At 33.1% G+C, this 20266-nt stretch overlaps 4 protein-coding genes across 4 annotated transcripts; 2 read left to right on the forward strand and 2 right to left on the reverse strand.

Annotated features, from left to right (window-relative positions):
• Positions 1-7606: 7606 nt before the first annotated feature.
• Positions 7607-11102, reverse strand: LOC114875682. The gene is made up of 12 exons (XM_046288970.1): positions 10884-11102; positions 10597-10726; positions 10109-10261; positions 9879-9961; positions 9586-9740; positions 9430-9512; positions 9040-9279; positions 8772-8955; positions 8404-8677; positions 8206-8274; positions 7975-8120; positions 7607-7839 (listed from the first exon to the last, which is right to left on the reverse strand). Exons 1-12 carry the CDS (start codon positions 11024-11026, stop codon positions 7754-7756), a joined length of 1746 nt encoding a protein of 581 aa, XP_046144926.1. The 5' UTR covers positions 11027-11102; the 3' UTR covers positions 7607-7753.
• Positions 11103-11237: 135 nt separating this feature from the next.
• Positions 11238-13035, forward strand: LOC114875738 (IST1 homolog). Its single transcript, XM_046288993.1, is given in 7 exon segments — positions 11238-11799; positions 11801-11959; positions 11961-12040; positions 12107-12383; positions 12453-12577; positions 12647-12750; positions 12945-13035. Coding segments are annotated over 5 exon segments (672 nt in total). The 5' UTR covers positions 11238-11766; the 3' UTR covers positions 12576-12577; positions 12647-12750; positions 12945-13035.
• A 1583-nt stretch (positions 13036-14618) lies between these two features.
• LOC114875739 (cilia- and flagella-associated protein 57-like) lies at positions 14619-18693 on the forward strand. The gene is made up of 4 exons (XM_029186367.2): positions 14619-14914; positions 14982-16485; positions 16567-16740; positions 16816-18693. Exons 1-4 carry the CDS (start codon positions 14715-14717, stop codon positions 18577-18579), a joined length of 3642 nt encoding a protein of 1213 aa, XP_029042200.2. The 5' UTR covers positions 14619-14714; the 3' UTR covers positions 18580-18693.
• On the reverse strand, positions 18649-20144 carry LOC114875737 (very-long-chain enoyl-CoA reductase). Its single transcript, XM_029186363.2, has 5 exons — positions 20039-20144; positions 19899-19946; positions 19409-19719; positions 18921-19330; positions 18649-18845 (listed from the first exon to the last, which is right to left on the reverse strand). The coding sequence occupies exons 1-5, from the start codon at positions 20042-20044 to the stop codon at positions 18718-18720; spliced, it is 903 nt and encodes a 300-aa protein (XP_029042196.1). The 5' UTR covers positions 20045-20144; the 3' UTR covers positions 18649-18717.
• Between the last annotated feature and the right edge of the window lie 122 nt (positions 20145-20266).

Here is a 20266-nt window from a genome sequence, read left to right on the forward strand (position 1 = left end):
CAAAGATTTCAATTCAAGACTGTTATTGAACTTTTCCACAAATTTTCCAGGTAATCAAATTACGACACCTGGGTGTCATTTTCGTAGCAAAGGTAACTTGCAAAAACATAAAGGATCGGAGTGGGACCAATCGAGGTACCACTTCTTCTGCACAAAAAATCAAGAGGTAGGGGTACCTTATAGTGTTCGTCTAAAAGGCTTGCACGATTTCAAACGTGAACACGTTCACGTACTGATCGAAAGTATCTTAGTTTTTTTAAACGAAGAAGACACCAGTGCATCGCGTTATACATAAATGATACATAAACTCAAGACTTTTAATTCCATTCTAAATTTCGAGTTGTAACTTCAATCAATTTTTTTTATATTTCTTTTATTATAATTATTTATTGGTCGTTGTGAAAGAAAAAGAAAATATCAGAAAATCGTGAGAAGTTTTCTAATTTAAAAAGAACTGGAATATGATTAATTGGGTTCGAGTCACAACAATGTATATGATATATCAATTACTGATTATTTATGCAACTTCTACGTATGGATTCTCTTTGCACAATGTCTCACTGTTGATCGACTGTCTATCATCTTGCTCGAATGTAAGTAAAGCATTACATTTTATTTATTTTTTGGTTATACTATAATGTAAAAGATTGAATACGAGAACAATCGAAGTTTATGCAATTAAAAAAAGCCATCATTTTTGTCAGCCGGTATGTTTAATCCCTCTTTAATATATTCGCTGACGTAAAGATACATGTTTCCGCAGCTTTTACGTTTTTATTATCTTACGATTAGAAATTTATTCTTCCTTCACGTTCGCATTAATACAAGGTATTTTTATCGTAACTTGAAACAGTGACATCTAAAAAAAGGAGTTTTCTAATAAGTTTTTGCAATCGAAAATAAAATAAAATTATAATTAAAAATCTAATGAAATTAATCTTCTTCCTCTTCTGTATTTATCTATATTCTATATTCTATTCTATATGTATATAAAAATGAATGTTTCTTTCTTTGTCCCGTATGCGTTCCTACATCATTCATTCGATTGCGATGAAACTTTGGTGAGTTGTTATGCGAACGCCCGCGAAGGATTCTGGACAGAGTCCTATCGAAGTTGTCGCAGTGAAGTTGGCTACAAATTCACTACGCATTCACACCGCGTCGCGTCGGTGAGTGAATGCGTGGCCAACTTCACTGCGCCAACTTCGATGGGACTCACGAGGGGAACTACCCAAGTGTTACGCTCACTTATTAATGAAACTTTGCCACATTGTAGAGCTCGTCGCCCTGAACACGCCTATACCCCGTTTGGGGGCAGACGGCTAATTGTTTAAAAGATATTAACAATTAAAGTTAGTTACCCCTTACATTGAGAAGCATGACAAACTAACACATACAAATGCTTAGCTCTGCGGTAAAACGCTTGACTCGCAATCTAGTTGTCTACGGTTCAAGTCCATGATTCACAACTTTTTTTTTCTTTTTTCTTTTTAATGATAATTTGTCTCTTTTTGAATAACTATTACAACTGTGCTATAATCATTGCATTTATTAATAATTAATTACATGTGCTGAAATTTTTTTGGAATTTAAGTTATCTTTTCTATCCAATACGTACATTAACACCCTTACCGCATTCAAAATTCGATATATCGATCCAATTTGTTTTAAAACCAAAAACTACCAACATCCTGCAATACTTTTTTTCTCTAGGAAACGTGCGTGGACGCTTGCAATGATTACCCACACGAAATTGATTGTAAGTACCGTGATTTTATATTGCAATAATTATCCAAAGAAATCAAACTTGACTTAATGGATTAATTGATAATTTGATTTTAATTTTATAATCAAACTGAATGAAATTTCAAGTTCAAGTTAATTTAATTAATTAACTATATACTTTGATGAAACTTTTATAAATATCGTGAATCATGTATAAAGTTTTCCTTGTCGGAAGTATGATTTCTTGTCCACAGCAGTCATGCGAATTAAATTAAATACTGTTGTGCGTCTTCTATTTGTAGTTTTCTTAATAAATTGTGGAAACAACCGAATTCAAGTCGTCTCGAGATCCATTGTCGGACCCAAATAGATCCTTTTCTCTTTTTATTTAGTAATAACATTATTGCTGCTGCTACACGTTCACAAGGTGGGCCTCGAACTGCACAAATTACTTTCGAAAATATCTCGAAAACTAAGGGCCAACTAAGGCCCTTTATGGCCCCCGCCATAAAGTAATTTGGGCAGTTCATGCACAACCGTTTACGCCGCATGGTGTTCGAAACTAAACTGGCGAGAAATTTTGCGACAGGTCAAACTACCCTGTGTATACAGTCCTGCAAGAAGTCGCGATAGTATTCTCCAACAGTCCCTCGCGCGACCCTTATTTTTGACGATATTGCGGGAAATTGCTTGCTAATGTAAACGGTGTTGCAAGTATCTTCTGCAAGACTTCCTCGAGTTCTCTCGCATGTGGAAACATGGCCTTAGAATGATAAATTCTGTTTTGAGAGTTCTGTATACGATTTACATTTTCACCCCAAGTTACTTTTGTAAACGTGTTGTGAGTCACATTCGTTGTAAGTCAAAAGAAACAGTAGGGGAATTTAATGCGACCTTCGATAGTCTGGATACATTTTATCCTGTTGATAAAAGAAGAAAAAGGACGGATCAGTAAACTTGTTAAGCAATTGTCTGTATATTTTCTTTTGTTCGTATTTATCACATACGCTTGATTTTTTATTTTACTTCTATTTTTAATTTGAACAAAATTTAAAGATTTTATAATAAAAACAAAAATAATTATAAATCAAGTACTGATTGTAAAGTATGAAAATAAAGATGACCTCGAAGCTTATGTCAATGAAAATATTTCAAAGTTCTGTATTTTCTTGATAAATCGCCTATTATTATAACGTATTCCATGTAAAAAAAAATTTTCTTCCGTAGTTTATCCACAGATCGACGACAAATATACCGAAGCGAACGTAACTCTTCATTGCACCGGTGGGAATTTGATGATGATCAATTTCAATCCTGGGTTTTACTTGATTGAACAAAGTTTGTCCAATTATACCCGGAATCCCCCTAAATTGGTAAAAACAAATTCAATTTTTACATAGTTATAATTCACTTTGTCATAAATCTTAACCCTTGAAAGTAAAAAATTTCATTTTCCAGGTGAAGGGAAATATGGCAACGTTTACAAATTTGACAGCAAACGCAAATTATCAATATCGGTTGTACAATTTAACGCACGAAGGACTTTGGCGACCGGAAGTTTCAGACTGGTTCTTTACTTATCCGGGTAATCTATTATTTTCACCCGTCCATTTATTTATTTAATTCCTGAACACAGTTAATTAGGGTTAATCGTGATCCAGACTTATTAAATATATTTAATAATGCTCGGACTAAAATTGGACGTTTTAATTTTTTAAATTTTAAACAAAAAGGTTTCATTCACTGGAAGATATTATTTAAATTAATACAATATACAGTATAAAATTCAATTTTAATTGTATTCTAAGTGGCTGAGGGTTAATGAAAAAAAATGTCTGGTAAATTGGTATGATAATAATAGTAATAAAGATAAGATCTGATAGGGGTCTAACATCTTGCATTATTTTCAGCTGACTATGAGCCATTGCCCGTGAAAAATTTATCGTTGTTTAAAATAGAACCTGACAAGAAGACACGTCGCCTACATGTCGCAGTTGTTTTTGAACCTGCTATAGGTACAATAACATCTTATCTCTCTACACCAGAATTTGCATCTCGTTGGATGGACCATAGTATCACTTATTTATCATAATTAGCACAATTTAATATTTTTTAGATCGAAGTTGCAGTTACGATGTGATAATTTGGTATAGAGCAACTAATTTAGTGTATTTTGTCATCGATAGGGTAACGTTATTATTAAAATATTTTTATGGTCTGAATCAGCATCATTTATAAGAGTCGGAAATCAGGTCGGAAGTTGTTTTAGTCGGCTCAAAGTAAATTAGACATCGTTTTTTTAAATTCATGGTCATGTTCAACAAAGTTCGTTTCGAAACAATGTTCTCCAAATTTCGGGAACCCCGAATTGACCAAAATAATTCCCGACCGAGTATCGAGTATCCGAAATTTTTGGGTTCTCACACTTTTATACCTTCGGGAATCCGTCACAGTGGAAACCCAACCCGAGTATCGGGTACTCGAAATTTTCAGGTTTTCGCACACATCTAGTTAGTAAGAATCACCCTTTCATCCTGTAATCGACATTAAAGTCTGTAATAAAACCGTGCTTTCTATTTTACAGCCAACGGATTTCCAGTTTAACTTAGATTTTCTAGAAATGGATCAGAATAACAGTGTATCCATTCGATCGGTTAACAATCAGAATAAAAAAGAAAGCCCCGAGGTCTCGATAATGCTCTGTACGCTTACATGTTTAGAATATTACAATGATCTAACCTTTTGCCGTGAGTGTGCATTAATCATTGATCAAATAGCTAATGTTAATTATTGGAATTGATTATTGCTAATTGCTGAGATTCGTTGGAAAATAATAAATCGTGAATGGTATGTGCTTCAGCCCCAGAACCAGTAGAAGGGTTACGAGCGGAACATATCTATCGTTACCAGGGATTGTACGATGTTTGGGTTCGTTGGAATACAATTGAATTAGAGCCAGATAATTACACGATACAGATTGATTTATATAGGAACAACACTGAGCTTTACGAGAAGAGCGTACCTGGGGTGAGTAGGTATACTCGTGATCAAATCAGACTTCTCTAGGGAAAATGGCGATATAAGGAAAGTAGGAATTCTTAAAATTTTAATTTTAAGCCTGATATTAATATTGAAATGTCAATTGCATTCTGTCGATTTTTGTTTGTTCTAAAAAAAAATTTTGTATCTGAAAAAGGGGTGGTAGGTCAAATAAGTTTAGAACCCCTGCTGTACAGAAATTCGATACACAGTGGCGCAACAATAATAAAATTGTTTAATAGGGGTCGTAAAAAAATCTTTTCCGTAGTTTATTAGTTACCGTGATAATATTAAGTTTAATTTTCTTCATTTTTTGTTTACTCTGATATTTGATAAAGAAGGGTCTTCGATTTTTTAGCCTCTTCGTTGCGCTACTGTTAACATGTAATTTTTATTATAAAATTTATCGTATGTTTTATAGAACACAACCGAGGTTTGTTTCGAAAGATTAAAACTGGGACACCAATACGATGTGGAAATCATAGCTGAATCTTTGGGGGGAAGAAGTTCAGTAGTAACCATTATTAAGTCTCTCGGTAATGAATATGCAAGTATGTCCACTTAATACAATTATTATTTTTTTTTTTAATTCTAATCGATCAAGTATAACTCAAATCAAATACATATACTGTGAATCCTTTTCTCCGCTCCAGCCGTAAGTAAATTCTATCGTGAACTTATTATTGGCATTATGATGTCAATCATATTCTTCGCTATTATTTGGATGACATACTTGCAACATTATAAACAGAAGAATAACAAATTCACCATGGAATGTACGTCTTTTGAGGTGAGACGTTGAATTTGAATAAATTTTTACAAACACTAATATTTTAATCAACAACGCAACTATAATTAATAATTCAAGCCTATTGAATTTAAAGCCTAATAAGTAATACTTTTATTTTATTTTAGCGTCGAGGCCGAACTTCGAATTCCGCATCGATAAAACAGTCAACGTTTCATCGAAAATTAAGTCAAACAGAAACTGATTTCAGCGCCACCTCAGTATTATAATTCTTATTGCATCCAACTAACGGCATGCTATTCTACGTCATTTTTCGCATACACCTAAATGACATGAATGACACAACCATCCATCCATCCTGGATTTTACCCATAAAGGGCTGGCGTACTTTGGGGACTTATCCGTCCCCTTTTGCCCAACGAAAACTAGCGTCCACGCGCCTAGGGAGATGTGCTGGCAGTCACGCTGCCAGCACCAAACTCCTGTGCATTTTTACATTTCATTAGTCTTACTGTTTTCCTTCTATTTTAATCTCTTCTCGTACTTTTCATCAGTGTATATGTGTTTGTGTGCGTGTGTGTGTGCGTGCATGTGTACATGTGTGTATGTGCTGTGTAACCCCCTTTTAGTCGCCTCTTACGACAGGCAGGGGATACCGTGGCCGTATTCTAAGCGCCCCGAGCCACAAGGGGATGAATGACACAAGTGACTATAGATAGTAGTATTATCTACATATAGTCACTGATGACACGCGGATGCTACGATAGCTATATTATGTATGTATGTAATCAGTGTACAGTAAAACCTGGATAAATGCAACCGAGATTGGGACCCAGTGGTTGCATTTATCCAAGCGAGGTGTCGATTCTGCGTCCGTACACATGTTTTGTATTCAGCCGACACGGTCGGATCATATTACACTGTTTTCTCGTTGAGCGGTTGAGCGGCTCAGTTCGCCTAGGCCACAGCCGACTCTAGTACTAGCCATGCTGAACAACGTGGCAACACCGCTAACGTGACAATCGGGAGTCATATTTTAAAAAACAGAGTCCTGTGCTCGGAATTGTAATTACAGTCTTTTTTAATTAAAAGCTGTAGTAATATACGCTATTTTGTATTAGTTATGTATAAACAATACATAAACGTTGCAACTATGGCAAGTAGAAGTGATGTGGTAGTATAAAATTGTTATAAATGTGATATAAATTTTGTGTACTCTCGAAGTAGTTTGGTGTTGTGAAGCATGATATTTGAAATATTTACAGTGGTTTCAAGAAAATTTAGGTATGAAGCAAAATGAAACCATCTTTGGATCAAATTGAAACATTTAAGAATTGATAAACGTGTATATAAGTGAATAAAAACCTTGAAACAAGCGAAATTATTGGAACGAAACCAAAGAGGTTATGTGAAGTCCAGAGAGTAGCCGAGAGTCCGACGACGTTGATTGGCTGGGAGTCTGGGAGTCCGGGAGGCAGATAGAGTAGGGTTAGATGTTGATATATTCAGACCGGACTCCCGCGGTGTTGCCATTTTTACTTCAGCACGGCTAGTACTAGAGTCGGCTGTGCCTAGGCCCTAGGGCCTAGGGGGATCCCCCAAGTGGAGGGGACAGCGATGTTGCACTTATCCAAGCATTCTTTCGTTGCATTTATCCAGGTTTTATTGTACTTACTCTTGCATAAGATTTCCCCACCCCTGATAGATTTAGAAAATTAGTATATTAATTAATAGATTCAGAAAACGATTTATGTTCTGTTTTGTTATTATGTGAATTGTGATTACTTTTAAAATAATGTTATAAACAAACCATTTTTAGAAAATTTATGGCCCGCTGTTATTTGTTCGTAAAAAACCATGGAACTTTTCCTTAAAAAGTTTTCTTCTATCTATGATAGTTTTCGAGATAGCCTATTGTAGTCGAAATTTTAAGGGGTCGCTTCATCTCCTACATATAAAAACGGGCTAAAATAAAAAAGTACGTACATCTTATTTTTAGATCCTTTAAAACATATACAAAAATCAAAAGAATCGGAGGCGGATACCTAAAAAACCTTCCTTGTGAAATAGTAGAGAAAAATATGCGGAAGGGGTTGTTTCCCTACTCGGAAAGGCGAGAAATTAGAATAATACAGCTTTATTATTATGATAATATTCATTTGCGAAGTTACTTGTATTATACATACATACATATATCACAGGTTAAATACACAATATTATACCTATAAATTATAGTGAAATTTAACTGTAACAAGGGCACTTTTCTATCCAAATTGTACCAAAAGGATCAGCTTGTTTCAAAATGATAACCTTTTCCTTTTGAAATTCTAGATATTAAAAATAAATGAAGTTCATTAGTTAATTAAAACATTTTTCCTATAATTGAAAGGTATAAAATATTCTTTTTATTGGCATTTTTAAGTCTAATGAGTGCAGTAGTATAGTAATGAATTTTAATTTACCTAAGCAAAAAAAAAATGCAAGTGCAACCTCTTTTCTACTATAACTTTCTGGTGAAAATAATTCATGAAAATTTAATAATCTTCTCTCCTGCCATTGGACTTCCATGAATGCTAACAGCTCTTGTTTAGATAAATGTATTTCAGATCTACAATGAAAATAAATAACTCTGAAATTAAATTATACTAGGTAGTATACAGTAAAATTCAGTATATACAAGGAAAGTAGCTGACCTAGGAGAACTGGAATTTGATTTTGATTTTCTTCCATTTGTAGACTTTTGTTGTTTCTCTTGCAGTTCCCTAAGAAGATATACATGTATATTACCACAGTACCTCTAACATTGAATTGAGGATTTTCTAACAAGAAGTATAAAAGTTAAATTTATTTATTTAATTATCATGTAAATTCTACGAGCAGATGATTTATACCCATTTTTATCTTCAATATAAGTAATTTCCGGAAGTGCAACTGTAGATTCTTCTTTTCGTTCTGTTTGTTGATCTTCAAGCTGTGGCGGTTGCCCAATTGTTGGAAGCGTTTTATCTAGTATCTTAGATTGATCAGTCGCATCAATTGCAATATTTAGAGGTGTTTTATCGAACACCCTAGACTGATCAGTCGTTCCATTTATGATCGTTCCAATTTTGCTTGATATTTCTCCTGTCTGATCTCGTAATTTACTTTCGTTCGCGCGTAGTGTTTCTGCATTAATTAAATTCATATATATATAAATTATATATCGTTCAACATGTATCAGAATTGTTACTGAATATTTCTTCAAATCATTCTATATTACCTATTGTTTCCTCAATTTCCATGTCAGTCGCCTGAAATTCATTTTCTACAACGAAAGGTCCAACAATATGTTGTTTAAAAAGTCGCATCAACGGTTTACCCCATGACCTATCTAAAGTTACTGTTGAAGGTTGCGTTAAATATACTTTAGCCGGTGGTAAAGTAGCTGTAAATCTATGATGTTTCTGAAAAATAATTTAAATTTTAATTGATACTTCTTCGCTAACTAAATGTCTAAAATTGATTGTTTTTATGTTAATACAACTAACTATAGTATGAGCTGTAACATTGCCAGTATTTTTCTTCATTACGGCATCGCTTAATGCAACGTATTCGTCATAAATCTTCCGTTTTCTCTTTGGCTTTACCGCTTCGATGAATTCTTCATCCTCGGGAGGCTGCTGAACTTGGTCTTGCTGAAGTTCTATTGCAGGTACAGTATCAGTTGTCGGTTGTGGTAATGGTATCGGTTCAGGTATGGCGGGTACCGTTTCTTCTTCAGAACGTGTCTACAAAAAGTACATTAATAATATTAATACGTAGACACACGATGTTTGATTACAATGTGTTAAGTTCCACTGCATCCTTCTTTAACACTGGTCGGTTTACACCCTGCAGTCTTTTAATTTAAACATTTGGTATTTCTTTTCTTCTCTTACTTTACGTCTCTTTGGTGAAATTTCCTCAGTAGGTTTCATGCTTCTCTTTCTAGGAAATGTAGAAACTTTTGTAAGTGGATCATCTGAAATGCAATAATAAAATTTATGTATTTATTTTAAATAATAATACTATTCAATTGATTGATTTTTGAAAACCTTTAAGAGTAACTATAAACTCTTGTTGATTTATTCTAGCAGATCCTGAACGAATTTCTTCTTCAATTTCAAACATGTCAATGTTAACCAATGGTACATCCGGTTCTTTAATCGCTTCTTCAGAGACATTCCACGGAATTCGTCGCACTTCGCTCCTAAATAATTAACGCGAATAATTGTTTGAACATTAATCAGTAATTTAGTCTTATTTGTAATTATATGAATTTGCATTTGAAGTTATAGAATTAGGATTATTTAGGATGAAGAAATTTTTGGATACGTGGGAAACTGACAAGGATTGCTCTCCTCCTCCAAGGAATATGAATTTCTCCATTTCATGGTCTGGCAGGAATCCAAAATTTATTTCATCTCGCATCTATATTCAGATAATGTTATTAAGAATTGAAACCATAAATAAATGTAGAAAAAAATTTCATAATTTTAATGTTTGTATTTTATCATTTCACGATAGTTATACTTATTAATTAAATTAGAATATTTTTATTCTTAATTTATTTCTTACCATTTGTTCTACAGCGGAAGTGTAAGGTTCCTCCGTGATGAGATGTAAATTAGATGAAATTTCAAGATTTTGGAATACTTCGTTCAGACATGGTACATCCGGTATGTCCCTTAAATCAAATTCCTCTTCAGGTCTGTTAAAAATAAATACAATCTACATTCATAGAATATTCAATTACATACATGTAATTAGTATTTTTCATTTGTTCAATTATTTTTTGATATTAAAATTTTCGGAATAATATAAATTTTCGGACGTATAAGAATATTTTTAAAATTTTTGTTTTTAATTAATATCAAAATGTTGATATCACCTCTGGTATGTGATCAGCTTCCGGTAAGCGTTGAATAGGTAAGCTTTAATAAAAAAAAAATAAAATAAATTTACCTTTATAATAAGAAATAATAATTAATAAAAGGTTTATAAACATATCATTAATAATAGTTGGAAAATATAATGTATTTTGTTTTTAATTCTATCGTGAAAACACCTTCGAAGAGCTTTGTTTGATAGGAATGTATTCTCGTAATTCCGTACAACAATTGTGCCGAAAGATAAAGACTAAATCTGCCATTGCTGTTCCCATTGCGTACTTCAACAGCTACTGAAATCTCTTCGCTAAAAATGGAAAAATAAATTCTTAATTTTATAATATTTGTTTCGTTTATTTTAATGTAATTTGAATTCTAAACAATGGGGGGAGTTTCTGTTACCATAACAATGAAACAAAGAAGCAATGATTTAAAAAGAAAAAAAACGAAGCATCGCATCTTACCAAATATTAGATACATCAATCGTCTCAAGAAGATGTGGTCTACAACGTTTTCTAAACATTTTCTCGCTGAGTGTTGCAGCCAGCCAACACTTCGCCAATTTCCCTCTTCGCCGATAGGAAAGCAATTCACGTGAATAAAACATCCCGAGAAATTGAATAAACAATAGAAGAATAAATTGCAAATTGTTCTAACAATTTTTCTCTAACGCTTCGGTACAAGCTTCGATATAAATTAAGCAATCGATCAATCGATTTTTGTGGAACATAGCGCTATCTACGATTACAAGGTGGGTGTTCTTCATCAGTTTAAAATCCTACAAATCTGGAACGCCAATATTTCCTACAAATTCCAGAACTATAAAATTTCTAAATTTCAAAGTTTCAGGGTTTTAAAATTCAGCACAATGTGCTCACAGTATTTTTGAATACCTGCGCGGCGTCCAGGCAGGTGTCCCGTTTGCCCAGTGTTAAAAGCAGCCCTCCACACATCACAATATGCTTCACGTGTTTCACACATGAACACATATTAAGAAAAGTCATGCTAACTTATTTCTGACTACGTTCACGTTATCAGTGAATAGTACCACCAAAATACAATATAGATTTCATAATTTTTATGTATTAATTGTTCTTTGTATTATTCAATAATTATATGCCATATATTATTTTATTTACATCCCAAAATTCATTTTTACATTTGTCATTATGCATTTCTTGAATACGAATTGGTTGTAAATACATCATCATACTTGACGTTGCAGTAACGTTGTATATAGTCATAGTTGATCACTTCGATCTGTCAATTGTCGAATAATCTCTATTATTCTCCCACGTCCTTACTGAGAGATATCAGTTTTCTTTAATTGCGACAAGAACGACAAAAATGTTTTCGAGTGGGCCAAATGATACTAAACTAAATAAAGACGCATTTGTGTTTTGCGATAAATCGGTTAAAATTACTTGAGAAAAAGAAAACTGAACTTTCTCAGAAAGCAAGGAAAGAAATAGCCGATTATATCGCCGCTAGAAAAGTTGAGAGAGCAAAGATACGACTTGAACACATCATTAGAAAAGATTTACATGGTCGAGGCTATGAAATTGCTCGAAATGTATTGCGATCTCTTGTTGGCGCGTTTCGGACTCATTCAACAAATAAAGTAAGGATTTCCATAATTCATCACATCTTTTACTCTTATTTTATAGTATTTACATGGTTGTTTTAGAAATTTAAATGAAGGATTAGCAGAAGCTATTTCTACAATAATCTGGGCTGCTCCCAGAATTCAGACCGATGTTCAAGAAATTAAAGTAATTGCTGTTATCTTAACTTCTAAATATGGTAAGCAATACACAGGTGCTTGTAGAGAGGAAGCGGTACAAACTATTTCTGAAAAATTGAAGCTCAAAATGAGTGTACAATCACCATCTAAGATTCTCGAACAGAAGTATCTTATAAAGATTGCAAAGAATTATAATTTTGAATTTGAGCCAGATCCAGAGGTAGAAGCTATGACTTAAAACTAATAACAAACAGTGAATTACAAGTAATAACAATGAATAATGTTTTAGGTAATGTCAGATGTTGGAGGTGAAACTAGAAATAATTTGGACACAGCTTCTGGTGATGGTATTCTACAACCAGTTGGGTTTATTGGTTTTCACCAACCTCCACTGTTACCTAATCAAACTTAATTGTAAGTAATTGTTAAATTGGATATACTATTATAGGATGAATACCATTTTAATTTAATTTGTTTCTTTAGGATTCAGAAAAAGGACCTATAGGATTTGTATAATACCTCCAGAAAATAAAGATCAAAATGTTTCTTATAATATTCCTTTGGATAATTCTAACAGCAATAAACCTGTAAGTATTATTTTACTTATATTGTAATATAAATGTTACAAATAATTACTAGATTTTTATTTGCATAGGAAAATGATTTGCCTCCACCTTGAGTTGAATAGTTTAAATTTACTTTTTTTTTATTTGTTAATGTTACATTTTGTGTAAAACTTTATTATACGTTTATGTAAAATATTTATGATTTTCTATTACAGTCTGAGCAGAAATCGAAACCACAACCACGATCAAAAATGCCGATGAATGATTTTCAGCTTCCAGATCTACCAGTTCTGACGATCGAGACTGATTTACCCCCAAACAATCCATTTACTAGCGAAGATATTGATTTCGATGATTTAATGAAACGATTTAAAGATTTAAAGAAAAGAAAATAGCTTTTTATGCTTGTAAACGTATACAGGGTATAATGTGTATCTTGCAATACATATGTATCTTGTCCAGAACTATACGGCTCTTGTTTTATATTCCAAATCAATAATTTCTCTTCAGATGTATACAGTTCACTTTGAAGAATATTTTTCTGTTCACAACTTCTGTTCTACGTCGTACAAACAGTCTTGCAATTCGTGTGATGTATATGAATCTTCAAATTGTAGCGTAGAATCATCTTCGATAAGAATATCTTCTTTCATGTTTCTGGTAATTCAGGATAGCGTCGTGCAAGGTAATTTCCCGAGGATTCGGAGGTGAAACGACCATACTTGAAATTTGTAACGATGTCATTAACATATTGATAATATTTGCTGGATTTATCTGCACCATTTTTGTAATGGATTTTTACTCTCTACGACGAATAGTATGTAATGACACTTCTTTAACTACAATAGGTACTGACAATGAATGATTACCAACCGCGGATGAGAACACATTGTACGCTATATCAAAACAAGGAATTTGCAATGTGTGTGCAATTGATTGTCACATATCATTGTTATTTTACGTCGTACGATAATAATATACAAGGGGCTCGCACGCATAAGTACGTTGTAAGTGATAACGCATCGTTCAAAATGCACGTATCGGTTAAAATTATTTAAATACCACTTTGTTGGACAAATAAGCATACATATCTGCATTTATAATGAGGATCTACGTATTTTTCGACGTGACAGAAAATTCAAAATTTTTCAAGATAACAGTGGTGGAAAGAATTTTTTTATTTAAACAAAGAATTTTTATCAATTTTATTGCCTCGTTTTATAGCGCATTAAAAACTATTCTATGTTTATTATAACCATTTTTATATATCTACGATAGTTTTAAAGATATACACCTATCTACCCAGTTAGCAATCTGCATGCAGATTGCTATCAGGGTGGTTGATTCTTAATTTTTATATCCATAGCAACTTTCTAATACATGTTTTGTGAAGATCCAGCTAGTAATTAATTAATTGTAATAATATTAAGATCGATTGCTCGATCCCCGTATACTTGGGCCGGGGAACTTTCATAGTTTTCTGCTTTCCGGTGATCGATTTCCGTCCTTCAACGAAGAATAAAGAATAGCACCATAGCTTTTTCTACAGTATAGGTATTTTGAGTCTCTTGTAAGTAATTAATTAATTATTAGCAATTTCTAGAGTGATCATTCCTGTAAGCTCGATCCATCGGCCCTATAATTATTTATAATTAATTAATTACTGTCTGGGTCCGTACAAAACCTGTATCTAATAAGAATGATAAATTATTTGTCAAAGAAAAATTGTTAATGATTATATAAACAAATTCTTCACTTTACAATCGCAAATGTTTAACATATTCATTCAAGAGACTGAATTTTAATGGTCCTATTAAATGCGCATGTGACTAATACTGGATATTAATTACAATTTGTTGCCAGGGAAATATAAACAGCACATAGTAACTTGTACATATTGTAGATATACGTATTTGCATTCCGTTTTAAGAAATATAAAAATTACATTTTCATACTTTAATTGAAACGGGAAAAGGAGATTCAGAATGACTACTACTTTGCAAACTAAAATATTTTATGGCTTAAAAACTGATGTAATTTCAAATGTACATTACATTACTGATGCAGAAATTTTATATCCCGTTGGAAATGTAATAGCGGTTCATAATATTCCGCAATATCGACAAAGATTGGTACATTTATCTGATAAGCAACACATAAATATAATTTCTGTTACACCTAATAAGTAAGTTTCAATATAATATAATAAAAAAGGACAAAATTAAATAAAATGTCCATTTCTTTTTATAAAGGAGGTATGTAGCACTTTGCGAAACGGGAGAAAAACCTACCATAGCTATCTATGATATTCACACACTTAAAAGAAAAAAGCTTCTTGGAATACCATTCGATGCTCCTGGCGTAACAAAATTCACTTGTATAGGATTTAGCTTTGATAATAAGTATCTAGCAGCAATCACAGGAGAACCTGATCAAACAATGCTTTATTATAATTGGGAAAAGGGAAAAGTGGAATCCAGTATAGCAGTAGGCAATCCTCAAAATTTATCTGCCATTGTAGACATAATAGCTTGTAACCCATCAGATAATGGAGTAGTCGCACTTGGAGGTCTATGCATTTTTAAACTTCTGACTCTTTCTGATACCATATGGCGTCCCTATGGTTTTTCAAAAGCAGACAGCATACTTATATGTTCAATGGCATGGTTGAATCCAGATAGATTATTGATTGGTACAAAGGACGGTAGAATTCTTTATTTAGAGCATGGTGATTTAAAAAATATGTACAAGATGTCAGATACAGTGTCCATGAATCTTAAAATTCGAGAAGAATATGTTATACAGGCTACTAGTTCACTATTAAATATTAGCAAAAATATTCCATGGGAACAGAATATCCGTTGTTTAATTGCATTTTCAAGAGGATTTGCATTCACATTTGGCTTTAAAACAATTGTATTATTTGAAAAAGATGGTCAACATAAATATGTAAAGAGAAATGTTTTTATAGTTCCATCCCAAGTATTCAAAGAAGACGACCGAGATTTATATAAAATCAATTCTATAAATATTAATCTAAGTTTTGATCGCTTGATAGTTACAACAGGCTGGCCCCAAATATTTTATGCAAGGTTATGGGGACCAGACCTGAACATAGATCCAGAGCCACAAGAATTATACATTATGGGTCAATCGTTACATCATGGACCCATAAGTAATCTGTCGGTATGTGCTTGGAAATCAGTATTTATGACTTGCGGGGAACTTGATCACAGCGTAAGATTATGGGACTTTGAAGCAGGAAGTTTAATCTTACTTAAACAATATACAGAAGACATTTGTGGAATTGCATTACATCCTACAGGCCTTTTCTGTTTAATTGGCTTCAATGATAAATTACGTTTCATGAGCATACTAATAGATGATTTACTACCTATGGAAGAATTTCCTATTAGATGTTGCAAGACTGTAGAGTTTAGTTACGGTGGTCATCTGTTCGCTGCTGTTAATGGGAATATTGTACAAGTTTATTCGACTATTGATTACGTTAACTGTTTCATTTTAAAAGGACATATTAATAGAGTAAAGACTTTATTGTGGTCGCGATCAGATACAAAGTTACTAACATTAGGTGCAGAAGGTGTGATATATCAATGGGATATGAGTACTGGTCAACGTTCTGCAGAAATAATTTTAAGAGGTTTTAATTTATATGACATTGCTTTCTCTTCTGACGAATTGACTTCGTATTGCATTGCAAATGATAGTTCAATACGCGAGATGAAGGAGAGTGCGGTAATATTTCATTTAATTTACTTCTACTACCTGTAATCTTACAAAGATATAAGAAACAATGTGAAATGTTATTTCTAATAGGTAGTTAGACAGTATAATCTTCCCGATGTAAACATGTATTGCATGGTACTAGGAAAAGAGGATCAAGTTCTATTTCTTGTCTGTCCTAATGGTATTATTTTATCAATTAAATGTCCACTTCAGGAGCCAATACACTATACGAGTTTCGATATTCATTCTGCTGAGATTACCAAGGTCAGAAGATACATAAAGTGCTATTGTATAATTTAAATATGCCACGTTTTGTTACTTGTCTTTTATTTTCTACAGATTGCTCTTTCTTATAATGAACAATACTTAATATCTACTGCTACAGATGGTAGTTTATGTATTTGGAAATTGTTTTATTCTGAAGGAAAAGGGGCAATGGGTAAAGAGCTGACGTATACAAATGAAGTGTTAATTAGCAAAGGCGACTTGGAAGAAAAAATACAAACGATTAACGGCTTGAATGTTAGAATGAGAGAGCTAGAAACTGAACATGTATATAAAATGCGTCAAATAGAAGTCCTACACAATGATAAAGTACGTGACATACATCAAGGATATTGTGAAGCTATTGAAGAATTGAGGGACAGGATAAGCCGACTACAGGAGGATCATAAGACGGAGCTTAATACGATAAACGTGGAGATAGTTAAAATGAAGGAGCAACACGAGGAAACGATGAAACAAATGGAAATGAATTACGACGCTAAACTCATTACAGAGTACGACAAGTATTTAGCACTTGAAAACAAAATGAATCTAATGCGTCAAGATTATGAAAAACGTTTGGATGAACTGGAAAAACATTGGAATGACGAGTTAGAAAAAACGACGAATAAATATGAGGCTCTGCTTCATGAAAAAAAGCTACAACTAGAGCAAATTCAAGATGAAATGGATCATCAGGCGAAAGTACACGAACAAATGACAACGCAAATAGAAGACGATGCAGATCAAGAGATACTGGAAATAAGAACAAATTACGAATCCAAGTTACACGAGGAGAAAGAGCTAAACATAAAACTGAAAGGAGAAGCTGGGATGATACGTAACCGATATGCGGCTAGCCAAAAAGAAGTTGAAGAATTGAAAAGACAAATGCACCGAGTTCAGAGTCAGTATAAATATTTTCAGAAGACTATTCAAGAATTAGAGAAAGATAAAGAGGATTTAAAAAAGGAGATAACCGAGAGAGATATCACAGTTCAGGATAGAGAAAATCAGATATACGAGTTGAAACGTTCGAATCAGGAGTTGGAGAAATTTAAGTTCGTTTTAAATTATAAAATCACAGAATTAAAGAATCAAATAGAACCGAGAGAGCAAGAAATCAAAGACCTTAAAGAAAAGATTCGAGACATGGAAACGGAACTTGTAAACCTGCATAAGACCAATGTTAGTTTAGAATTACAGTTGCACGAGTTGAGAGAGAAATTGGGAGCCGCAAGACGCGAACTTCAATACGAAATACACAGAAATAAAAGGTGTCAACAACTTCTGAAAAAGATACGAGTAGATTTACTTGATGTTTCAGGGCTTGTCCAAGAGCCACAAGCGTTAAAAGTTGCCGTAACAAAATTGTATCATAAATATAGTTCGAGCGATGAATTTTTGCGTAGTCGTAAGGCGGATTTGGACGCACAATGCGAATTTATAAAGCAGAGGGATCATTTAGAGAGAACAATAGCTTCCCTTAAGAAACAAGTTTTTCAGGACACATCAAGCGGTGGTAAGGATATAGATAAAACTATGGAGGAAAATATTACACTGATCGCAGAACTAAATGCTCTGAGGGAAGAACTGAAAGAATCAAGGAAACATATAATACACATGGAAGGTCTATTAGGTTTAACAGCAAAAAATATAAAACCATCTGAAGCAAAAAGGAGATTAGATACTGCATGTTACGAGCATGAAAAGTTACAGAATGAATATAGATCTCAAATGGAAGAGTGTCAAAGTATAATAATTGCATTAAAAGATGACATGTATAAGTTGATCAGTAAACTACCCTGTGAAGAACCAGAAGCTAACGTAAATTTTTAAATACCTAATAGGGAAGTACAATTCTATCGTAAACTGTTTATTTAAAGAATAAAAATGTCAATAACAAAATGGAACAAAAAATATTTTAATATTTACCAGTATTATGCCCTTGACGTAAAAATAAAATTTACATGATATTTAAAGAACAAATGGAATAATTGCTTTTCGATTTTTCGGATAATTGGAGAACTCTTTCCTGTATGCCTTGTGTTTTCCTAATGCCCAAATAGTCATTTGATATGCGCCGGCAAAAGTAAACAGAGCAGCTGAAAACACAAAAATTATATATTTTAATAAGCTATTTAGTTTTCGTTTCTAATAAAGAAAAAGTATAATTGTACCTGGAAGACACGAAGTCATGATAGTGAAACCGATCCAGCTACCAACTTCATAAGTATAATTGGGGCATGATACAAAATTGAACAACAGAGTTAAGGGGTTTTTGGTGGGTACAGGTATCTTCCTTATAGTAGTTCCTGGTGGTCTCAAGTTCCTTAGAGCTAAATGAATACTCAGATTACCCAATTCACAAAGTGCAAACATTGCTAAACCAGTCATAAACTGGCATCTGCATGGAGATGTAAATAGAGGATGATTTACATGATATGCCACATACATTGCAAACATCCAATAGTATGTACAATTTTTAAAGAGATTACGTAGTGGCATTGTTGCATGGCTAAAGCGATGCACGAATAATGTCTCTAAAAGACGTTTTGCATAATGGATTGACCAACATATAGCTGCCACACTGAAAGTATATTTATGCTATAGCTGTCTTACTGAAAATTTTAATTGTTCAAATAACGTGCTTACAATTTGAACTTACTGAACTGTGGTATCAATTTTAGATGTACCAACATCACCATAAAAAATCCATGGACGACCATACATCCACAGATAGAGAACTAACGGACCAGCATATTCCACTAAGAATACAGTTTTCCAACTAATCTGAGGTCCAAGATCTTTTAAATAAAGTTTACTACCATCAGAAACAGATAAACTTTTCAAGGTATCTGAATCAGATAAAGCCTTTCCTTTAACATCCAACTTTAAGCATTGTCTCTGTACTGGTGGTGCTTTCTTTAATTTGTATAATTCTTCTTTAACTTCTCGTATCGTTGTAGTTTGTTTTACCTATGATTACAATGCATGGACAACTAATTAGAAATTTAAATTAAAATACATTAAATATTCTGTATGAAATAACATATCTTCGTGGGCTATTATTTTAGTTATACATTGCATAATTACTATCTTAATTTGTTAATGAATATGTACATATTAAACATGCAGGTTTTTTGTTTGTTACTTACGGACACATTGGTCACGAATTTTGACGACTTAGCGGTCAAGATTTGGATCTAGAAAATACGAAAAGTACATCGAATTGTTCATGATTTATTACGTGAAACCGTGTATTATTGATTTCTATATATATTTTCTGCATAAATACCTCCATTGTTGTTAGCAGATCGGTTTATTTTTCGGATATTTGGTAGCAAAAATTATTTCCAATGTAATGCTTCAAGCGCACTATGCACTGCTGCGCTAGTGATCACGGCAAAAGGTATAACACGGCGCTACGATCGTTTAATCGCTCAAAGTTCAAGTTCATTTCACTGACCAATGATAGTAATATTCATTCTCAGTTTTTAAAATGCCATGTACAGAAATAGTATTA

Source organism: Osmia bicornis, chromosome 15 (assembly GCF_907164935.1).
Source record: "Osmia bicornis bicornis chromosome 15, iOsmBic2.1, whole genome shotgun sequence".
In the NCBI taxonomy this organism is placed as follows: Eukaryota; Metazoa; Arthropoda; class Insecta; order Hymenoptera; family Megachilidae; genus Osmia; species Osmia bicornis.

Bases quoted from the DNA above. Each gene is read 5' to 3' on its own strand.
- LOC114875682 (XM_046288970.1), bottom strand. From the start codon at position 11,026: ATGTTTTATTCACGTGAATTGCTTTCCTATCGGCGAAGAGGGAAATTG. The intron at 10,262-10,596 runs GTTTTCACGATA...CTATGAATGTAG, and splicing joins AAACAAAGCTCTTCGAAGGT to ATTGTATTTATTTTTAACAG. The intron at 7,840-7,974 runs GTAAATTAAAAT...TTTAATATCTAG, and splicing joins TGCATTTTTTTTTTGCTTAG to AATTTCAAAAGGAAAAGGTT.
- LOC114875739 (XM_029186367.2), top strand. From the start codon at position 14,715: ATGACTACTACTTTGCAAACTAAAATATTTTATGGCTTAAAAACTGAT. The intron at 14,915-14,981 runs GTAAGTTTCAAT...CTTTTTATAAAG, and splicing joins ATTTCTGTTACACCTAATAA to GAGGTATGTAGCACTTTGCG. The intron at 16,486-16,566 runs GTAATATTTCAT...TATTTCTAATAG, and splicing joins GCGAGATGAAGGAGAGTGCG to GTAGTTAGACAGTATAATCT.
- LOC114875737 (XM_029186363.2), bottom strand. The intron at 19,720-19,898 runs GTAAGTAACAAA...TTGTAATCATAG, and splicing joins AATTCGTGACCAATGTGTCC to GTAAAACAAACTACAACGAT. The intron at 18,846-18,920 runs GTACAATTATAC...TTGTGTTTTCAG, and splicing joins CATGACTTCGTGTCTTCCAG to CTGCTCTGTTTACTTTTGCC.